The following is a 17,714-nucleotide window of genomic DNA, read 5'->3' on the forward strand; positions in this document are numbered from 1 at the left end:
ACCTGAAAAACCTGTAATGGTGTTACATTTACACTAATTTGAACCATTCATAGTTCTTAGTTCCTTAATTAATCTGGGGTTGCCACAGCGGAAAGAACCACCGACTTATCCAGCACACGTTTAATGCAGCGGATGCTCTTCCAGCTGCAACCCATCTCTGGGAAACATCCATACACACCAATACACTATAGACAACTCAGTCTACCCAATTCACCTCTACCACATGTCTTTGGACTGTGGGGGAAAACGGAGCACCCGTAGGAAAGCACTACCTACTGTGCCACTGCGTCGCCCAATTTGAACCATATTAATGTTAATTAGAAAACTATTTCCACTTTTAACTTATTGTATTGTTATTTCACACGTCCAAATGTTTCCCTCATATGTTCTCTCATGCAAGCAGACAGACATCTCATGAACTCTAGAACCACACACTTTCATGAACAGAGCTATATTTGAAACCTTTTCATAACCATTGTCTACAAAAACAAATAAATTGAAGCGCATTCTCCGACGTCTTTCATTTAGACACGAATACGGACATCTCACAAAAGCAAACATACATACACTCCTGGCCACTTTATTAGGTACACCTTACTAGTTCTGGGTTGGACCCCCTTTTACATTCAGAACTGCCTTAATGATTTAACAAGATCCTGGAAATATTCCTCAGAGATCTTGGTCCATACTGACATGAGAGCATCACGCAGTTGCTGCAGATTTGTCGGCTACACATCCATGATGTGAATCTCCCGTTTCACCACATCTCAAAGGTGCTCTATTGGATTGAGATCTGGTGACTGTGGAGGCCATTTGAGTACAGTGAATTTATTGTCATGTACCAAAAAAACAGACTGAGATGATTCAGGCTTTATGGCATGGCAAGTTATTCTGCTGGAAGTAGCTATCAGAAGATGGGTACACTGGTTATAAATGGATGGACATGGTCAGCAACAATACTTAGGTAGGCTGTGGTGTTGACACGATGCACAATTGATACTAATAGGCCTAAAGTGTGCCAAAAATATCCTTTACAGCATTACACCACCAGCCTGAACTGTTGATACAAGGAAGGAGAGATCCATGCTTTCATGTTGTTGATAGCAAATTCTGACCCTCCAACAACCATGCCATGTTCAAAGTTACTTAAATCACGTTTCTTCTGAATTCTGATGCTCAGTTTGAACTGCAGCAGATTATCTTGACCTTGTCTACATGCCTAAATACATTGAGTTGCTGCCATGTGATTGGCTGATTATTTGCATTAAGGAGCAGTTGACAGGTGTACCTAATAAAGTGGCCAATGAGTGTACTTGAACAGTGTTGCTTTTTTATTTCTAAAATTGTAATTAGTAACTGTAGTAATTCTTTCATCTGATACTTTTTACTTTTTTTAAGTAACGTTTAAAATTATTAGTTTAACTTGAGTAAACATTTCTCCAAGTTTTTGTACTTTTACTTGAGTATAGATTTTGGATATTAAATCCACTTCTGGATTTAAGGATATCAAAAAAAAAATGTTTTTTTTTAAATCATACATTTATTTACAGATAATTTCAGTGCAGCTTTTACTAATATTAATGCCCATCTTCAAAATAAATCCTATCTCAGCAAACTGCTCATGAACTATCTCAAAAAAAAAAAAAAATTGTTTGTTTAGATATTCGCCAATTTATTTGCCATCTACCTTCTTAAATGCTTTAGATCTGTTTCTCTTATTCTGAACACTCGACCATTCCTTCTCAGACGATTATGGCGTCCTTAGTTTTCCCATCTGTCTCTATTAATGGAGAGCTTTTCATCCTTGAACTGCAGCGATTTCACAAGAGTCAGTCCATTTTCAAAGGAAATGGCTTTTTAGCGGAGTCATTATGCGTTCCTCCGTTACATCTCAGCTTCAGGAGTTTGTTTGCCATAATTGGCTTACCATTGTCTGGTTAAAATCTACAATATTTGCACACATGCACACTCAAGCAACACATTCGACTGTGGTGAGTCCCATCTGGAAATGCCTGAGTCCTTAAGAGCCTCAAGCCATTAAAGACACACTTGCATCTCTTTATTGGTTATGATTGTTTTATCCCACTGCGAGCGGGGAAAAGAGGTTACGCGGAAGCCCTGTTAGTGGGCCGATGTCACATGTGACCCGCACGGCGCTTTAAGGCACTCTTAGGGTTGTGTTTTGTCTGCTTTTTGTGTGGAGAGCTCTCGAGCGTCCATGATTTTCCACTTGGTGAGGCCTCTTTACAAAACCCAACACAATCAGAGGCAGAGCAGAGGCTGTGCTGATTGAGTCAACACCCCGTCCCGCACACAAATATGTCACACTGGAGCATTCACACGCTTAGATAAACAATTACGCCAATAACAGTGTGCGCTCTTACACCCTCAGCGCTTAATATTCACACCTTGAGAACGGATCGCTGTGAAAATGGACTGAATGTTTAATACACTGCAAAATAGGAGATGCTTTTGGGGATTTAAAGGGATAGTTCACACAAAAAATGAGAATTTACTCACTGTTTTACTCATTCTTAAGTGGTTGTGAACGTTTAGGGGTTTCTTTCTTCTGTTGAACACAAAAGAAGATGTTTCGAAGAAAGCTGAAAACCTGTAACCAATAACTTCAATAGAAAGACTAATAAGTATTGAGGAAGACAATGGTTACAGGTTTGCAGCTTTCTTTAAAATATCAGATTTCATGGTCAACAGAAAAACGAAAATCAGACAGGTTTAAAACATACGAGGCTTGAGTATATTTTCAGCTTTGGGTAAACTATTCCTTTAAAGGTTTAGTTCACTCAAAATTGTGTCCTCATTTACACATCCTTTACTTGTTTCAAACCTATTTGACGTTCTTCTGTTGAACACAAAAGAAGATATGTTGAAGAAAGCTGTAACAATTGACCTCTATAATACAGTTGAAGTCAGAATATTAGCCCCCTTTGAATTTTTTCTTTTTTAAATATTTCCCAAAGTATTTTTAACAGAGCAAGGAGATTTTTACAGTATGTCTGATAATATTTTTCCTCTGGAGAAAGTCTTATTTGTTTTATTTCAACTAGAATAAAAGCAGTTTCAAATTTTTTAAACACCATTTTAAGGACAAAATAATTTGCCCCTTTAGGCTAACCCGATAGTCTACAGATCAACCCATCGTAATACAATAACGTGCCTTATTATCCTAACCTGCCTAGTTAACCTAATTAACCTAGTTAAGCCTTTAAATTTCACTTTACGCTGTATAGAAGTGTCTTGAAAAATGTCTAGTCAAATATTATTTACTGTCATCATGGCAAAGATAAAATAAATTAGTTATTAGAAATGAGTTATTAAAACTATTATGTTTAGAAATGTGATGAAAAAATCATTAAACAGAAATTGGGGAAAAAACAAACAGGGGGGCTAATAATTCTGACTTCAACTGTATCATTTGTAAAATAAAGACTTGCAGGTTAAGGCATATGAGGAAGTTGCATAGGAGGAAGTTGCCGCGGGCCTTGGTGCAGATGAAAAAAAAGTGTATTTATAGATAGATAGGTAACAAGATAAAAAAAAAGACAGAAATAGATTGATCTGTGCTGCAGCTTGTGATGAGCTTCTGCTCTCCATACACGCTGCGCATGCGCTGTTCACGCACTGCTCACACTCTGCTTGCGTTTGCGGTGTGAAACAGGTTTAACAGCCTGTTTCAGCATTAAAAACGCATTCATGTAAGGTCAAACGTTAATGTAAATAATATGTTTTTATTACAGTATGTCGGTCCTTTTTTCGCGCTTACCAGCTGACTGGTAAAATACATCAGTTATTAGAAATAAGTTATTAAAACTATTATGTTAAGAAATATGTTGAAAAAAATATCTGCTCTCTGATAAAAACAAAGCGAGGGAAAAATAAACAGGGGGGCTAATAATTCTGACTTCAACCGTAGTTATTTTTCTTACTATGGAAGTCAATGGTTACCAGTTTCTGACATTCTCAAAATATCTTCTTTTTGTGCTCAACAGAAAAAAGAAACTCATAAGGATTTACTAACATTTCCATACGAACATTTTAACATGTTTTTTTGTCATAAACATCAACAGAAAGCAAACCAAAAATCTAAGATAATTTAAAAAACTTCCTTCCCTTGTATTCAATGGTCTGTACCACTTTGTGTATGTTTATGTTAATGAACAATTACTATTATTTGAACAATCATTTTTGTCATTAACATCAACAGAAAGCAAACCAGAAATCTAAGATAATTCAAATAAACTCCCTTCCCCCTGGTTTATCTAAGATTTGATTTTGCAATGTTCTCCACAGAAGTCAAACAGTTCAATACTTAAACCATATGAGCGCACAGTGTTCGCAAATGTTTTCCCAGCGAACCCCAAAGGGGGAAAGAGAAACATCAAAAACAGATCAAACATGCTCATAATTGTGCTTGCAAACAGACGAGTGCACTCTGGGGACTCGGCACTAAAGCCCCCCAAAAGTGAGATGAAGCTATTGATTGGGATAAGCTGCTGTTGCATTATTGCTACCCCGGGGTGTTACGGAGACCAAAACCAAAGATTGAACAGCCCAGCAGCTGGTGAGAGGTTAGCCACCCCTCACACACTCACGCACCTCTATTCACAGTCTAGTCGATACTTGACACAAGACTTACACTCTGCTGTTCATAAGAGGACTCTGCAACTGTGTTGTCTAGGCTGAGATTAAGTCTCAGCAGGAGGCCGAGTGAGGACTAAAGCTGGAACATCTCTCACATGATTGATAAGAATATCATTACCGTGCCGTCCGACCGAGGCCGCGGCTTTGAATGGATCGAGCGAGATCAAGTGTGACAATGATTGACTGCTAAAGAACTCAACAGCCTCGTTTACAGCTGGTATTTAAGAAAAGGATCGCTTTTTATTTTGGAAATAGGCTCACTTATAAGTCCCTTAAGGGTATCAGTTAAGATTTGCCAGTTTTGAATCCAGCCGATCTTACTTTTAGCTTAGCTTAGCATAGATAATTGAATCAGATTAGACCATTAGCATATCGCTCGATTAAAAAAAAGTGAATTTTCATATTTAAAGCATGACTCTTCTGCAGTTACATCCAACCCAGGCTCATTCTGGTTATGTACCACTGTATCCGCTTCTGGTGAGTGCCAAATACGTCCCAAGAGCTACGTGTTTGTGCAGTTTTTGCATATCCACCATAGACTGCTTTGTACGCTTTTTCAGATCTCAGTTTTCTTTTGCGAGTGATATTTGGGCTTGCTCTTCTCGTTTAAACTGACTTCCCTAAATCCAACCAATAGTGTTTTAAAAAGTATCGATTGACCCGCCCACCCCCTTTCCTAAGCCTAACTTTAGTTTTTTAAAAAGCAATTCAGAAAAAAAGCACTCGCCTGATTTTGACCACATTTTCAAAATTTACCACATTCTCACCCTGTTATTTACTTTTTTATTTAATTTTTTTGCTTTTGTCTTACCTGCTTTTTGGAACCGTTCAACCCCCATTGTCGTGGTCAACTTTGCTCTGAGTCTCAAGAACACCAACATACATTTCAAGCTACCGGACAAACTGGTAACAGCAGAAAAGCCATCCATACAAAGGTAAGCGGTCAGCTTGTAAGCGGGAAAAGGAACGCCATCATACCCCTCCGTAGCATTTGTTTTAAAAAGGAAATGCAGCCATACGTAGCTTTGGCTACATAATTTGCGATCTCCAGAAATGTATATAGGGCTACGTTTTCAGAATGAGCCTATGTTGGTTACACCGAAGCGAAGTAATGATTGATAGGAACGATACTCTAAGGGTGTTTTCACATCTAGACTTTTGTTGTTGATCTCGTTTGCCCAGTTAGCGCGGTTCATTTGTCATATGTGAATCCAGCAATTGGCCTTAGATCCACGCCAAAACAATCGCTCTGAGATCGCCTGAATAAGGTAGTCTCGGCTCATGTGAAACGAACTCGGGGGGCGGATTGATTGTAGTGAGAAAGCGATAAGATCTGAGCCCGGCTATATCACAGTGTGTTATGGATATGTAATAGGTGGCTATATGAAGAGAGAATGATGAGTAGGGCGGGATGTCACCATTCCTACCGGTAATTGTGCATTCCGTGTAAAATATGAAAGTGAAAGCATGCTGAACTATTAACTAGTGCTGTTTATCTGTTAGGAAAATTGACCAAACTGCAGTTGTTTATCTGCTATTTCGCTCTATAATGTAAAGCCTATTGCAAAAGCCAACAGCTATGTATGAGAAAGTCTTATCTCTGCTCTATAATTAGTGATGGCGTCTGTGGTTGTTACCATTCAAAATTAAAGCAAAGCTTTTCACTTATTATGTCTTTAATGCTCATCATCATAAATTAAAATAAGGACTCATGACAGCTGAGCTGGACTCTGCAAAATAAACCCTGAAACTCTGACCAATGTGAGGAGAGTTTACTCACACGTGACTTGTTTTAGCTCTTTTGGTCCGTTTAGAAACTTTGCTGTGTGAAAGCGAACCGCACCAAGAACAAAGTGCAACAATGTTACTATTTTAATCCCTGTTTCGGAACAACTGAATCTTTTCACTGGTGTGAAAGCACACTTTTCTGGTTTAACAGTCAAGTCATTTTGCTATTACGCAGCACTGTTACTAGTTACCTAGCTAAGGTCTATTTTCAGGCATTGTGTATCATCATCTTTACATTAAAATGTTCTCAAATTATAAATATTCTGCTTTTAATTACAAAAGTTTTCTAGCACAGAGTTAAGAAAAAAATTATTATGTTTTTTCTCAATTCAAATATTAATTTAGGTGAAACACTTGAATAGGAGATACTCCAACTAAATAAGTTTATAGTTAAGTATCTACAAAAACTATTTATAAAATTATTATAACATAAAATAATTATAACATTATCGGCCCTCTTGAATTAATATCTCCCTGAATATTTTTCCCAGTTTCTGTTTAACGGAAAAAAAAGTTTTTTCTCAACACATTTCTAAACATAATTGTTGTAATAACTCATTTGAAATAACTGATTTGATTTTTTCGGCAGTATATAAATGTTTCACTAGATATTTTTCAAGATGCAAGTATTCAACTTAAGGCACAATTTAAAGGCTTAATTAGGTTAATTAGGTAACAGAGTAAATAGGTAAATCATTGACAATGGGGTGAGGCAGTGGCGCAGTAGGTAGTGCTGTCGCCTCACAGCAAGAAGGTCGCTGGGTCGCTGGTTCGAACCTCGGCTCAGTTGGCGTTTCTGTGTGGAGTTTGCATGTTCTCCCTGCCTTCACGTGGGTTTCCTCCGGGTGCTCCGGTTTCCCCAACAGTCCAAAGACATGCGGTACAGGTGAATTGGGTAGGCTAAATTTTCCGTAGTCTATGAGTGTGTGTGTGAATGTGTGTGTGGATGTTTCCCAGAGATGGGTTGCGGCTGGAAGGGCATCCGCTGCGTAAAAACTTGCTTGATAAGTTGGCGGTTCATTCCGCTGTGGCGACCCCAGATTAATAAAGGGACTAAGCCGACAAGAAAATGAATGATGATGAATCATTAACGATGGTTTGTTCTGTAGACAATCGAAAAAATATATTGCTTAAGGGGGATAATGATATAATGGTCAAAAATGTGTGGAAATTTCTGTGTGGATTTTTCATGTTCTCTTCGGGTTTGCGTGGGTTTCCTCTGGGTGCTCCAGTTTCTCCCACAAGTCCAAAAGACATGCGCAATAGGTGAGTTGGGTAAGCTAAATTGGCCGTTGTGTATGTGTGTGAATGAGTGTGTATGGATGTTTCCCAGTGATGGGTTGCAGTTGGAAGGGCACCCACTGCATAAAACATATGCTGGATAAGTTGGCAGTTCATTCTGCAGTGGTGACCACAAATTAATAAAGGGACTAAGCCAAAAAGAAAATTAGTGAATGAATAAACTGTGGAATATTCCTTGCTTTGTTAAACCTAATTTGAGAAAAATATGAAAAAGTAAATTTAGAGGAGTGCGAATCACTCACTTCAACTGTATATCAACAATGGGGATAGACTGCTTTTCTTAAACTTTTCCAAGTCTAATGTTTGCTGCAAAAGACGAGACCTCAGACCACCAGTGGTTCAGTGGTTCCCCAATCAGAGCAATGACACTGATGCAGTCATACTATAATCTATAATCTACTAAAGTATTAGCACATTGATATTCCATTATTAGTGTTGGATTACATGGCAAACACTGAACACCAGTTTATATGTATAAGGGGGAAAAAAGTGACAAGGTGGCAAAGTGTGTTGTACTCTTAGAGATGAAAAGGCATCAGCCAGTAAGATATATGATAGAGTAATTGGCTACCCATTCCACTGTGGTGACTCCTGATAAAGCACAAAATAGGATGAAGGTAAGTAAGTGAGTGAATGTGAAGTAAAAGTAACACTTAACATTAGCCACAGCCACAGCCATATCACCCTGCAGCCCAAGACCGGTTACTCACTGAAGCTAGGCAGGCCTGAGCCTGGTCAGTACCTGGATGGGAGACCACTAGGGAACACTAGGTGGCTGTTGGAAGTGGTGTTAGTGAGGCCAGCAGGAGGCGTTCAACCTGTGGTCTGTGTGAGTTCTAATGCCCCAGTAAAAGTGAAGGGGACACTACACTGTCAGTGGGCGCCGTCTTTCTGATAAGACGTTAAAAATCGAGGTCCTGACTCTCTGTGGTCATTAAAAATCCCATGGCACTTCTCGTGAAAGAGCAAGGGTGTAACCCCGGTGTCCTGGCCAAAGTCCCTCTATTGGCCCTTATGATCATGGCCTCCCAATCATCCCCTTCCACCGAATTGGCTCTATCACTCTCTCCACTCCACTAATAGCTGATGTGTGGTGAGCGCACTGGCGCCATTGTCCTGTGGCAGCCGTTGCATCATCCAAGTGGATGCTACACACTGGTGATGGTGTGGAGAGACCCCCCTCATGATTGTGAAGCGCTTTGGGTGTATGGCCATACACAATAAATGCGCTATATAAATACACATTACATTACATTAGATGTACCAATCCAAATGTTAGCAAAAAATTGTATTCTGTTGTTTCCTGGACATATTACAGCAGTTTCATAGTAAAATGTCCTATAAGTGGTGCCAAAACATGTGTTTAGATTTCTCAAAGACAAAAAATCTTGACCCCGCCAATGTATTAGTATAGTAGTTTGCGCATATATATTTTAGACGTCAAAATGCTGATTGGTGATGCTAAAATTTATGTATTTAATTTTGTGAACAGGATCGGTAGACCTGATGAAAATTGTTCGAAAAACATTCAAGACCTACAGTTGAAGTCAGAATTATTAGGACCCTGAATTGTTAGCCTCCTGTTTATTTTTTCCCCAATTTCTGTTTTACGAAGAGCAGATTTTTTCAACACATTTCTAAACATAGTTTTAATTACTTATTTCCAATAACTGATTTATTTTATCTTTGCCATGACGACAGTAAATAATATTTGACAAGACATTTTCCAAGATACTTCTATACAGCTTATAGTGACATGTAAAGGCTTAACTAGGTTAATTAGGTTAACTAGGCAGGTTAGGGTAATCAGGCAAGTTATTGTATAATGATGGTTTGTTCTGTAGACTATCGAAAATATATAGCTTAAACGGGCTAATAATTTTGACCTTAAAATGCCTTTGAAAATATAAAAAAATTGCTTTTATTCTATCCAAAATAAAACAAATAAGACTTTCTCCAGAAGAAAAATTATTATCAGACATACTGTGAAAATGTCATTGCTCTGTAAAACATAATTTGGGAAATAGTTCAAAAATAAAAACAATTCAAATTTGGCTAATAATTCTGACTTCAACTTTGTCCAAAATCAAATAGTTTTGTTATTAAATGACACGATCTTGGTGCTTTATACAGTTCATAACAGGCTATTTTAAAATATTATTTCTATCCTACCTAATGTTTACTACATTTGAAAATAATATGCTAAGCATTACCCTAAAACTAACAAATAAATAAATAATTAGACAGCTTTCGAGCTCCTTTGAACTGTATCTCATGGGATTCCAAGCACTTGCAACCACAAGTGTGAAATATAGCAAGTTTACTACAAAAGCAATATAGAAATAGATATGTGATACAAATCTTTACATTCCTATAGTTAACAAATACTGAACTACACTCAAAAAAAATGTTTTTTGCTGCTTGTTGAAACAAATTATTTAAAATAAGTCGAATCTACACAATCTTTAGGGACACATTAATTGTTTTAAGCTCAATCCACTTAAATTCTTTAAAAAAGTAAGTTACAGTTTTTCTTGTTTGCTTTGACCTGGTTAAAGAAACTAAGTTCCACTTCATTTTCATTATCACTATCCCAGCAGAGCAGAAGACCGGTCCTGCAAATGTGTAAACCCTTTCTCATTGGGTTGACACATTTTCCGCACCATTTTTTAAAACAGTTAACACGGATGTCATTTAAGCAGTCCAAACTTCATTGTTTTAGCTATGGTAACCAAACAGAAACCATCTATTTCTAACCATTAGAAACCACCAAGATCAGTATGAATTCAATGAAGCACCGATTTGACACTACTTCACACAAATCTCCACTTAGCTATCAGTCTGCAAACATTAAAATGGTGGAAGGTCTGTGTTGTTCTGTGCCAGCATGGATGGAGGAGGTCAATAGTGGCTATCCTAATATATTTGACTGTATATTGGTTTACATGTGTTTTCTCTAATATTTACAATATTTTATTAGTTTTTTTCTTTTTTCTGCTTCTTTCTGCTACTTTTTTCTTTTTAAAATTTTCTTTTTATTTATTTTTATTTTTTTTACGGTATTTTAGTTTTCAGCCACAGTTTGAAAAATGTCATGAATTCAATATAAGTTTAATCAAAGCATTTCTTATTCTTGATCCAATTCTTTTCAAAAAGGCCAATTTGACAGCCCAAATAGAATTCACACTGAGTTCTGTATTTTGCATCAAAGCAAACAAGAAAAACTGTAACTTAATTGATTTTTGTTGGGATAACATGAAGGAATTGTGTGGAAACAGTGTTTGTTAAAGTGTACAGACAGAGGGATAAAAACGAACATTTTTGACCTCGGACAACAAAACCAGACGTACGTAAATGTCATATCTGAAAGAACTTTCTATTGATGTATGCTTTGTTCAGAGAGAACAATGATTGGTCACAATGCCTTTGAGTGTTCAAAACAATCAAATATTGAGAAAATTGCCTTCAAATTTGTGTAAATGAAGTGCTTAGCTTTGCAAAATACAAATCAAAAATTGAGTTTTTGATGAGTTTACAGTAGGAAAAAACATCTCTATGGAACATGATCTTAACATTCTAATCATTTTTGGCATTAAAGAAAAATCAATAATTTATTGTTTTTTGACTATAGCCAAAATATTGAAATAGCCAAGAATATTCTTATGCAAACTATTTTTCCTCAGCACTGAAATAAATTGGATGTATAAATTATTTTAGCAAATATTAGCAATACTGGGTATCAAATATTTGATTAAATTAAAAGTTACTTGAACAGTAAAGACTGCTGTAATCTCTCTGGAAAGCCTTCCTGGGTTACCTTCTAAAAAGACTGATATCTATAATTAGCGTTGTTGTAGTACTTGTCCTGTTTTGTAACTGCAGCTTTGGTTCCACAAGAGCAGAGAGTGTGACTAATGCCCGAACTCTGTGTCACATTCATCTCCTGCTCTTTAACAGGACGGACAACACAGCTTCGGGTCTTAGGTTACACCAGGCAAACATTTTACTGGCCTCATTTAGTAATGGAGCGCCTTCACGTATTGTCCCGCAGCAGGCAGGTCACCACACCAGGACCTGGATACCTGAGTGTCAGAGATTGAATGACCCGCTGGTATCCAGATTCGGAGGATGAAGAGTGACTAAAAAGATTAGCATCAATTGGGATGGAAACCCAGCTATTTTCCTCCAACTTTCAAAGTGTGGAAAAATAATCTGAAATGTCAATTCAGTCAATTCATATGTAGTTTCCATTAAGTTTTTAGAGTGGCTGACTGTAGTATTGATAACCAAGCAACCAACAGTAAACAAACCAAGTATAATGGAGACAGCTGATTGGACATTTGGGTGTAATGTTGCGTCAGTAATGATATGTCAGAGTTTATTCAGCAAATGTGTTTACATCACCTATTATTTGAATGAACCCAAATCCATCTTAGATAAATAAATAAGTTAATTTTATTTTAAATTTTAAATTTTAGTCACTCATTTTTTTTCTTATATGCAGTACTTCAAAATGTGCATTAACACACTACATGATGGAGTCCCAGCTAGTAACAATGATAAAAAGTAAATAAGATATTAACACACTGTAACTTTAAAAATCAACATAGGCTCATTCTGAAAACGTAGCCCAATATACATTTCTGGAGACTTTCGAATTATGTAGCCAGATGTATGTATGGCTGCATTTCGTCTTTAAAAAAAATGCTACGAGGCAATATAACATCGTTTCTTTGCACACTTACCAGCTGACTGTTTACCTCCGTATGGACGGCTTTCCTGCTGTTACCAGTTTGCCCAGTAGCTCGCCATGAATGTCAGTGGACTTGGCATGCAGAGAGAAGTTGACCACGATGTCGAGGTTTGAGTCTGGAGAAGAACGATTTCAGAAAGTGTGTAAGATAAAAACAAAAGCCAAAAATAAAATAAACAAGTAAACAACAGGGTGAGAATGTGTTAAAATCTAAAAACGTGGAAAAAATCCTAAATAAAGGTAATAAAATAAAATAAATAAATAAATAAATGTGATTAAAATACATTAAATTAAATAAATAAATGCAGTTCATTAAAATAAATGAAAATAAATAGAATAAATATAATTAAAATAATTTAATTAAATTGAATAAATAAATGTTATTACTTAAAATAAATTTAAAATAAATTTAAAATAAAATGAATAAATGTAATTATTAATTTTTTAAAAAAGAAATAAATGAATGTAATTAAAATAATTAAATACAAAAAATGTAATAAAATACATTAAAAATAAATAATATATAAATAAATAAAATAAATAAATGTAATTAATTAAAATAAAAATAATAACATAATAAAATGAAATGTAATTACTTAAAATAAATAAAAAATACATAAATCAAATAAATAAATTAATAAAATTAATGTAATTAGAATAAAATAATTAAATAAAAGAAATAAAATAAATAAAAGAATGGACTAATAAATTATTAAATACAACCTTTTAGAATATCTATTTTTTTTAGTATGTTAGACGTATAGGACATTTCAAACTGATGAGATTTTCTTCATCAATTAGATGAGGTAGGTATATCACCTTAAACGTACTTCCCCTGAAACAATAGCTAATGTCTTAATGAGTCTAAGGGCTCCCGCAGGAGGCCGAGAGGGTCGTGTACTGTTATTAATGGGATATAATGGACGCAAGTCAAGCATCATTAATTTGACCTCCCACCACTGACAGGTACCTCTTACAGCCCCCTGGCATTTCAGGAACATGAAACCTGCGAGCGGAAGTCAAATGAAGCTCTAACGCAAACCTACAGGAGCAAGAACTTTCTGCCAGACTCCATCATTTTACCCGAATGAGTGATACATTTATTCATTTTTAACACAAGGTGCAAAACCACTGGACATTTTTTAACGCAAATAATAACTTCCCTCTTTATTTTTTTGCCTTTTTAATATGCAAATGGACAAAGAGACTTCACCTTAAGATCATTTTCTTTAATTAGCAGAGTAATTGAGAGGGCTTAACTGATTTTTATGACAACATACTGCTAATGTAACTGAGAGATTGGTTAAATTAAGGGATACGCTTTAAAAGTGATTGAAAAAGACAGCTAATTATAGCTTAATTAGCCAGATGGGGGACCTGGGGGATTAAGGCTTCGCCTAGCATTAATATCTGACTTATATCAAATAACTGGCCACTTTAAGGAAAAACATAGCTTTATGTCATACACACGTTTTAACACTGATACACTGAAGTTTAAGGTCAGTATATTTTATTAACAAAAATGTAAGCTTTTATTTAGTAACGATGAATTAAACAGTAAAACAGAAAATAGGTCAATGACAAAAAGCATTACAATCATTATTTCTTAGATTACATTTTGTCCTATTTTATTTTGTTCATACATCATTCATTCATTTTCTTGTCGGCTTAGTCCCTTTATTAATCCAGGGTCGCCACAGCGGAATGAACCACCAACTTATCCAGCACGTTATACGCAGCGGATGCCCTTCCAGCCGCAAACCATCTCTGGGAAACATCCGTACACACACACACACACTCCTACACTATGAACAATTTTGCCTACCCAATTCACCTGTACCGGAGCATCCGGAGGAAACCCACGTGAACGCAGGAAGAACATGCAAACTCCACACAGAAACACCAACTGAGCCGAGGTTTGAACCAGCGACCTTCTTGCTGTGAGGCGACAGCACTACCAACTGCACCACTGCGTCACCCTTGTTCACACATTTGTGCCATTTAAGATATAAATAAAGTATGAAGATATAAAAAAAAATACAGAAGATTTTCATTGCAACAATCATATATAAGACAAAAAAATCTGCGCTAGAATAATTGGATGACAAATTAAATGACTCGCTGGATCGTAGATTAGCAACAAAACATTTGAAATCATTTGGCCACTTTAGATTTTACACCACAAGATTTTAGCCATTATATATATATATATTTTTTTTGCAAGAAAGTTTATTCAATCATTCAATCATTTTTTTTTTTGGCTTAGTCCCTTTATTCATCAGGGGTCGCCAAAGCAGAACGAACCGAAACAATTCCAGCATGTTTTATGCAGCGGATGCCCTTCCAGCTGCAATCCAGTACTGGGACATTTATACACACTCATACACACACACACACACACTCATACACTGCGGCCAATTTAGTTATTCCAATTTACCTATAGTGCATGTCTTTGATCTGTTGGGGAAACCGGAGAACCGGGAGGAAAACCACGCCAACAAGGAGAGAACATGTAAACTCCACAGAAAAGCCAACTGACCCAGCTGGGACTTGAACCAGCAAACCTTCTTGCTGTGAGGCGACAATGCTAACCACTAAGCCACCGTGTTGCCATCTTAAAAATAATAATAACAATTTAAAAAAGAATATATATATATATATATATATATATATATATATATATATATATATATATATATATATATATATATATATATATATATATATTTATGAGTAAAAACTTGCTGGATAAGTTGGTGGTTCATTCCGCTGTGTGGCGACCCCGGATTAATAAAGGGACTAAGCCGACAAGAAAATTATATATATATATATGTATTTGAACACTGAAATCAATGTGTAGACTAAGTTTAGGGGTTTAGGGTGAGTAAGTTTTATTGAAATAAACTAATGATTTTATTTGGCAAGGATGGTTTAAACCATAAAAAAAACAATATGGAAATGAATTAAAAGCATTATTTAATACATTACATTTTGTCGTATTTGACTTTTTTCATACATTTTCGCCATAATTTACAGACAATATCCATTGCAACAATCATTTAAACGACAAAAAAATCACATATTAAAATGACTATGAAAGTCAAAGCATGCCATAGACTGGCATTCTTCAAAAAAGTTTCATTTTAATTTTCGTTTTAAACACTTACGGTATGATTTCTTTCTTCAGTTGAACACAGGAAAGATATTCTTTAAAAATGATTTTAAAGAATGCTGGTTGATGGCACCCATGGACTTCCATACAGTCAGATAAAATTAAAATGACTATCGAGGTCAATGGATGCCATCAACCAGCATTATAAAAAAAAAAAAGTGTTTTTTTTTTCCTTTTAAACACTTATGAGCTTCATTCTTTAGTTGATCACCAAAGAAGATGTTTTGCAGAATGCTGGTCAATGGCACCCATTGACTTCCATATAGTAGAACAAGATTCACACGACTACGGAAGTCAATGGGTGCCATCAACCAGCATTCTTTAAAATAATTTATTTTTAATTTTTGTTTTGAACACTGATGAATTTCGTTCTTCAGTTGAACACAAACGAAGATATTTTGAAGAATGCTGCTTAATCGCACCCATTGACTTCCATAAAGCAGGAGAACATTAAAATGACTATGGAGGTCAATGGGCGCCATCAACCAGCATTCTTCAAAAAAGTTGTGTTCATTTTAAACACTTATGAGCTTCATTCTTCAGTTATATTCTTCAGTTGTATTCTTCAGTTGTATTCTTCAGAATATATTTTGAAGAATGTTGGTCAATGGCACCCATTGACTTCCATACAGCAGGACAACATTAAAATTACTATAGAAGTCAATTGGTGCCATCTACCAGCATTATTTAAAAAAAAAAACGTTTTAATTTTCATTTTAAACACTTAGGAGCTTCACTCTTCAGTTGATCACAAAAGAATATATTTTGAAGAATGTAGGTCGTTGGCACCCATTGACTTCCATACAGTAGGACAACATAAAAATTACTATAGAAGTCAATGGGTGCCATCAACCAGCATTATAAAAAAAATCGTTTTAATTTACATTTTAAACACTTATGAGCTTCATTCTTTAGTTGATCAAAAAAGAAGATATTTTGAAGAATGCTGGACGATGGCACCCATTGACTTCCATATAGTAGAACGAGATTTAAACGACTGCGAAAGTCAGTGGGTGCCATCAACCAGCATTCTTCAAAATAATTTATTCTTAAATTTTCCTTTTAAACACCTATGAGTTTCGTTCTTCAGTTGAACACAAAAGAAGATATTTAGAAGAATGCTAGTCAATGGCACCCATTGACTTCAACAGGCAATTTTGTCCTACTATATAGAAGTCAAAATATTTCTTTAGTGAAGAAACAGGTTTTGAACAAGTGAAGGATGTACTGTATGAATGAAACTATATTTAACAAGAGGGATAGAAAATATTGACTCTAATCTTAAACGTCTGAACAGACAATAATAAAGCATTATAAAGAACCCCGTCTATTAGAGCAGAAAATGTCAGTCATGTTACAACCCAATTCCACAATAGTCCCTGTCATACAAGAGTTCCCAGATTTAAACAGGACAAGTGAGAGTCACAATAGACCCCGTCTCGACCCTGGTGTCCACACAGGTCTCACGACCAGCTGACCAGCACACCTGCTGGCTCCAAACCCCATCTGCAACAGATTAGCCTTTCCTTCCACTACAACAGAGCCATTCCAGCCTCAAATAGTCCCATCACTTCCGCTAGAGCTGAGAGATTGCCTATCGACCAGACTTGACCTCACATCTTTATACATAAAGATATATATGCAACACGACTCGTCTTCCTGCCCACCGTCGCACCTGCCTGCCCTCCAGAGAAGCGAGCCTGCGAATCCGACTAAAGTGAGACGGTTATTATTTACGGCTGAGAGCCAAATTTCAATAATTGTGCGAGGGAGAAAGTAGCGGGTTTCAAAGCACTTAATTTTTATGTGGGGTGGACCTGAAGTGGTAATTGATGATATTTTAAACATGACCCGGACCCAAGTGAAATAGAAAGATAAAATACCGCCCAGAGATCGTCAATGTCGTGTCAAAAAAGCGCAGCCCTCGATGAAATGTCACCGTTTTTATCCTTCTGACCTGAGAAGCAGCTGGATTTAGAGGCTTAAACAAAAGCACAACATCAAGAAAAGGAGTAAAATTATATTATAAGGGTCAGAACA

At 36.2% G+C, this 17,714-nt stretch overlaps 1 protein-coding gene across 6 annotated transcripts in view; it reads right to left on the reverse strand.

Moving 5' to 3' along the window:
• The window catches only part of LOC147844482 (uncharacterized), a 107,698-nt gene that overhangs the window by 26,226 nt on the left and 63,758 nt on the right, over nt 1-17,714 (reverse strand). For 5 of the 6 annotated variants that reach the window (XM_087254666.1, XM_087254671.1, XM_087254670.1 and 2 more), the window contains one exon: nt 12,495-12,618. In XM_087254666.1, coding sequence (XP_087110792.1) covers nt 12,506-12,618 — 113 coding nt within the window. In that variant the 3' untranslated portion in view covers nt 12,495-12,505. Of the gene's footprint in view, nt 1-12,473; nt 12,619-17,714 lie in introns of those variants that run through there. The other variant, XM_087254667.1, reaches the window with a different exon arrangement.

This window comes from Danio rerio, chromosome 5 (assembly GCF_052040795.2).
Source record: "Danio rerio strain M-AB ecotype USA chromosome 5, GRCz13ab, whole genome shotgun sequence".
NCBI lineage: Eukaryota > Metazoa > Chordata > Actinopteri > Cypriniformes > Danionidae > Danio > Danio rerio.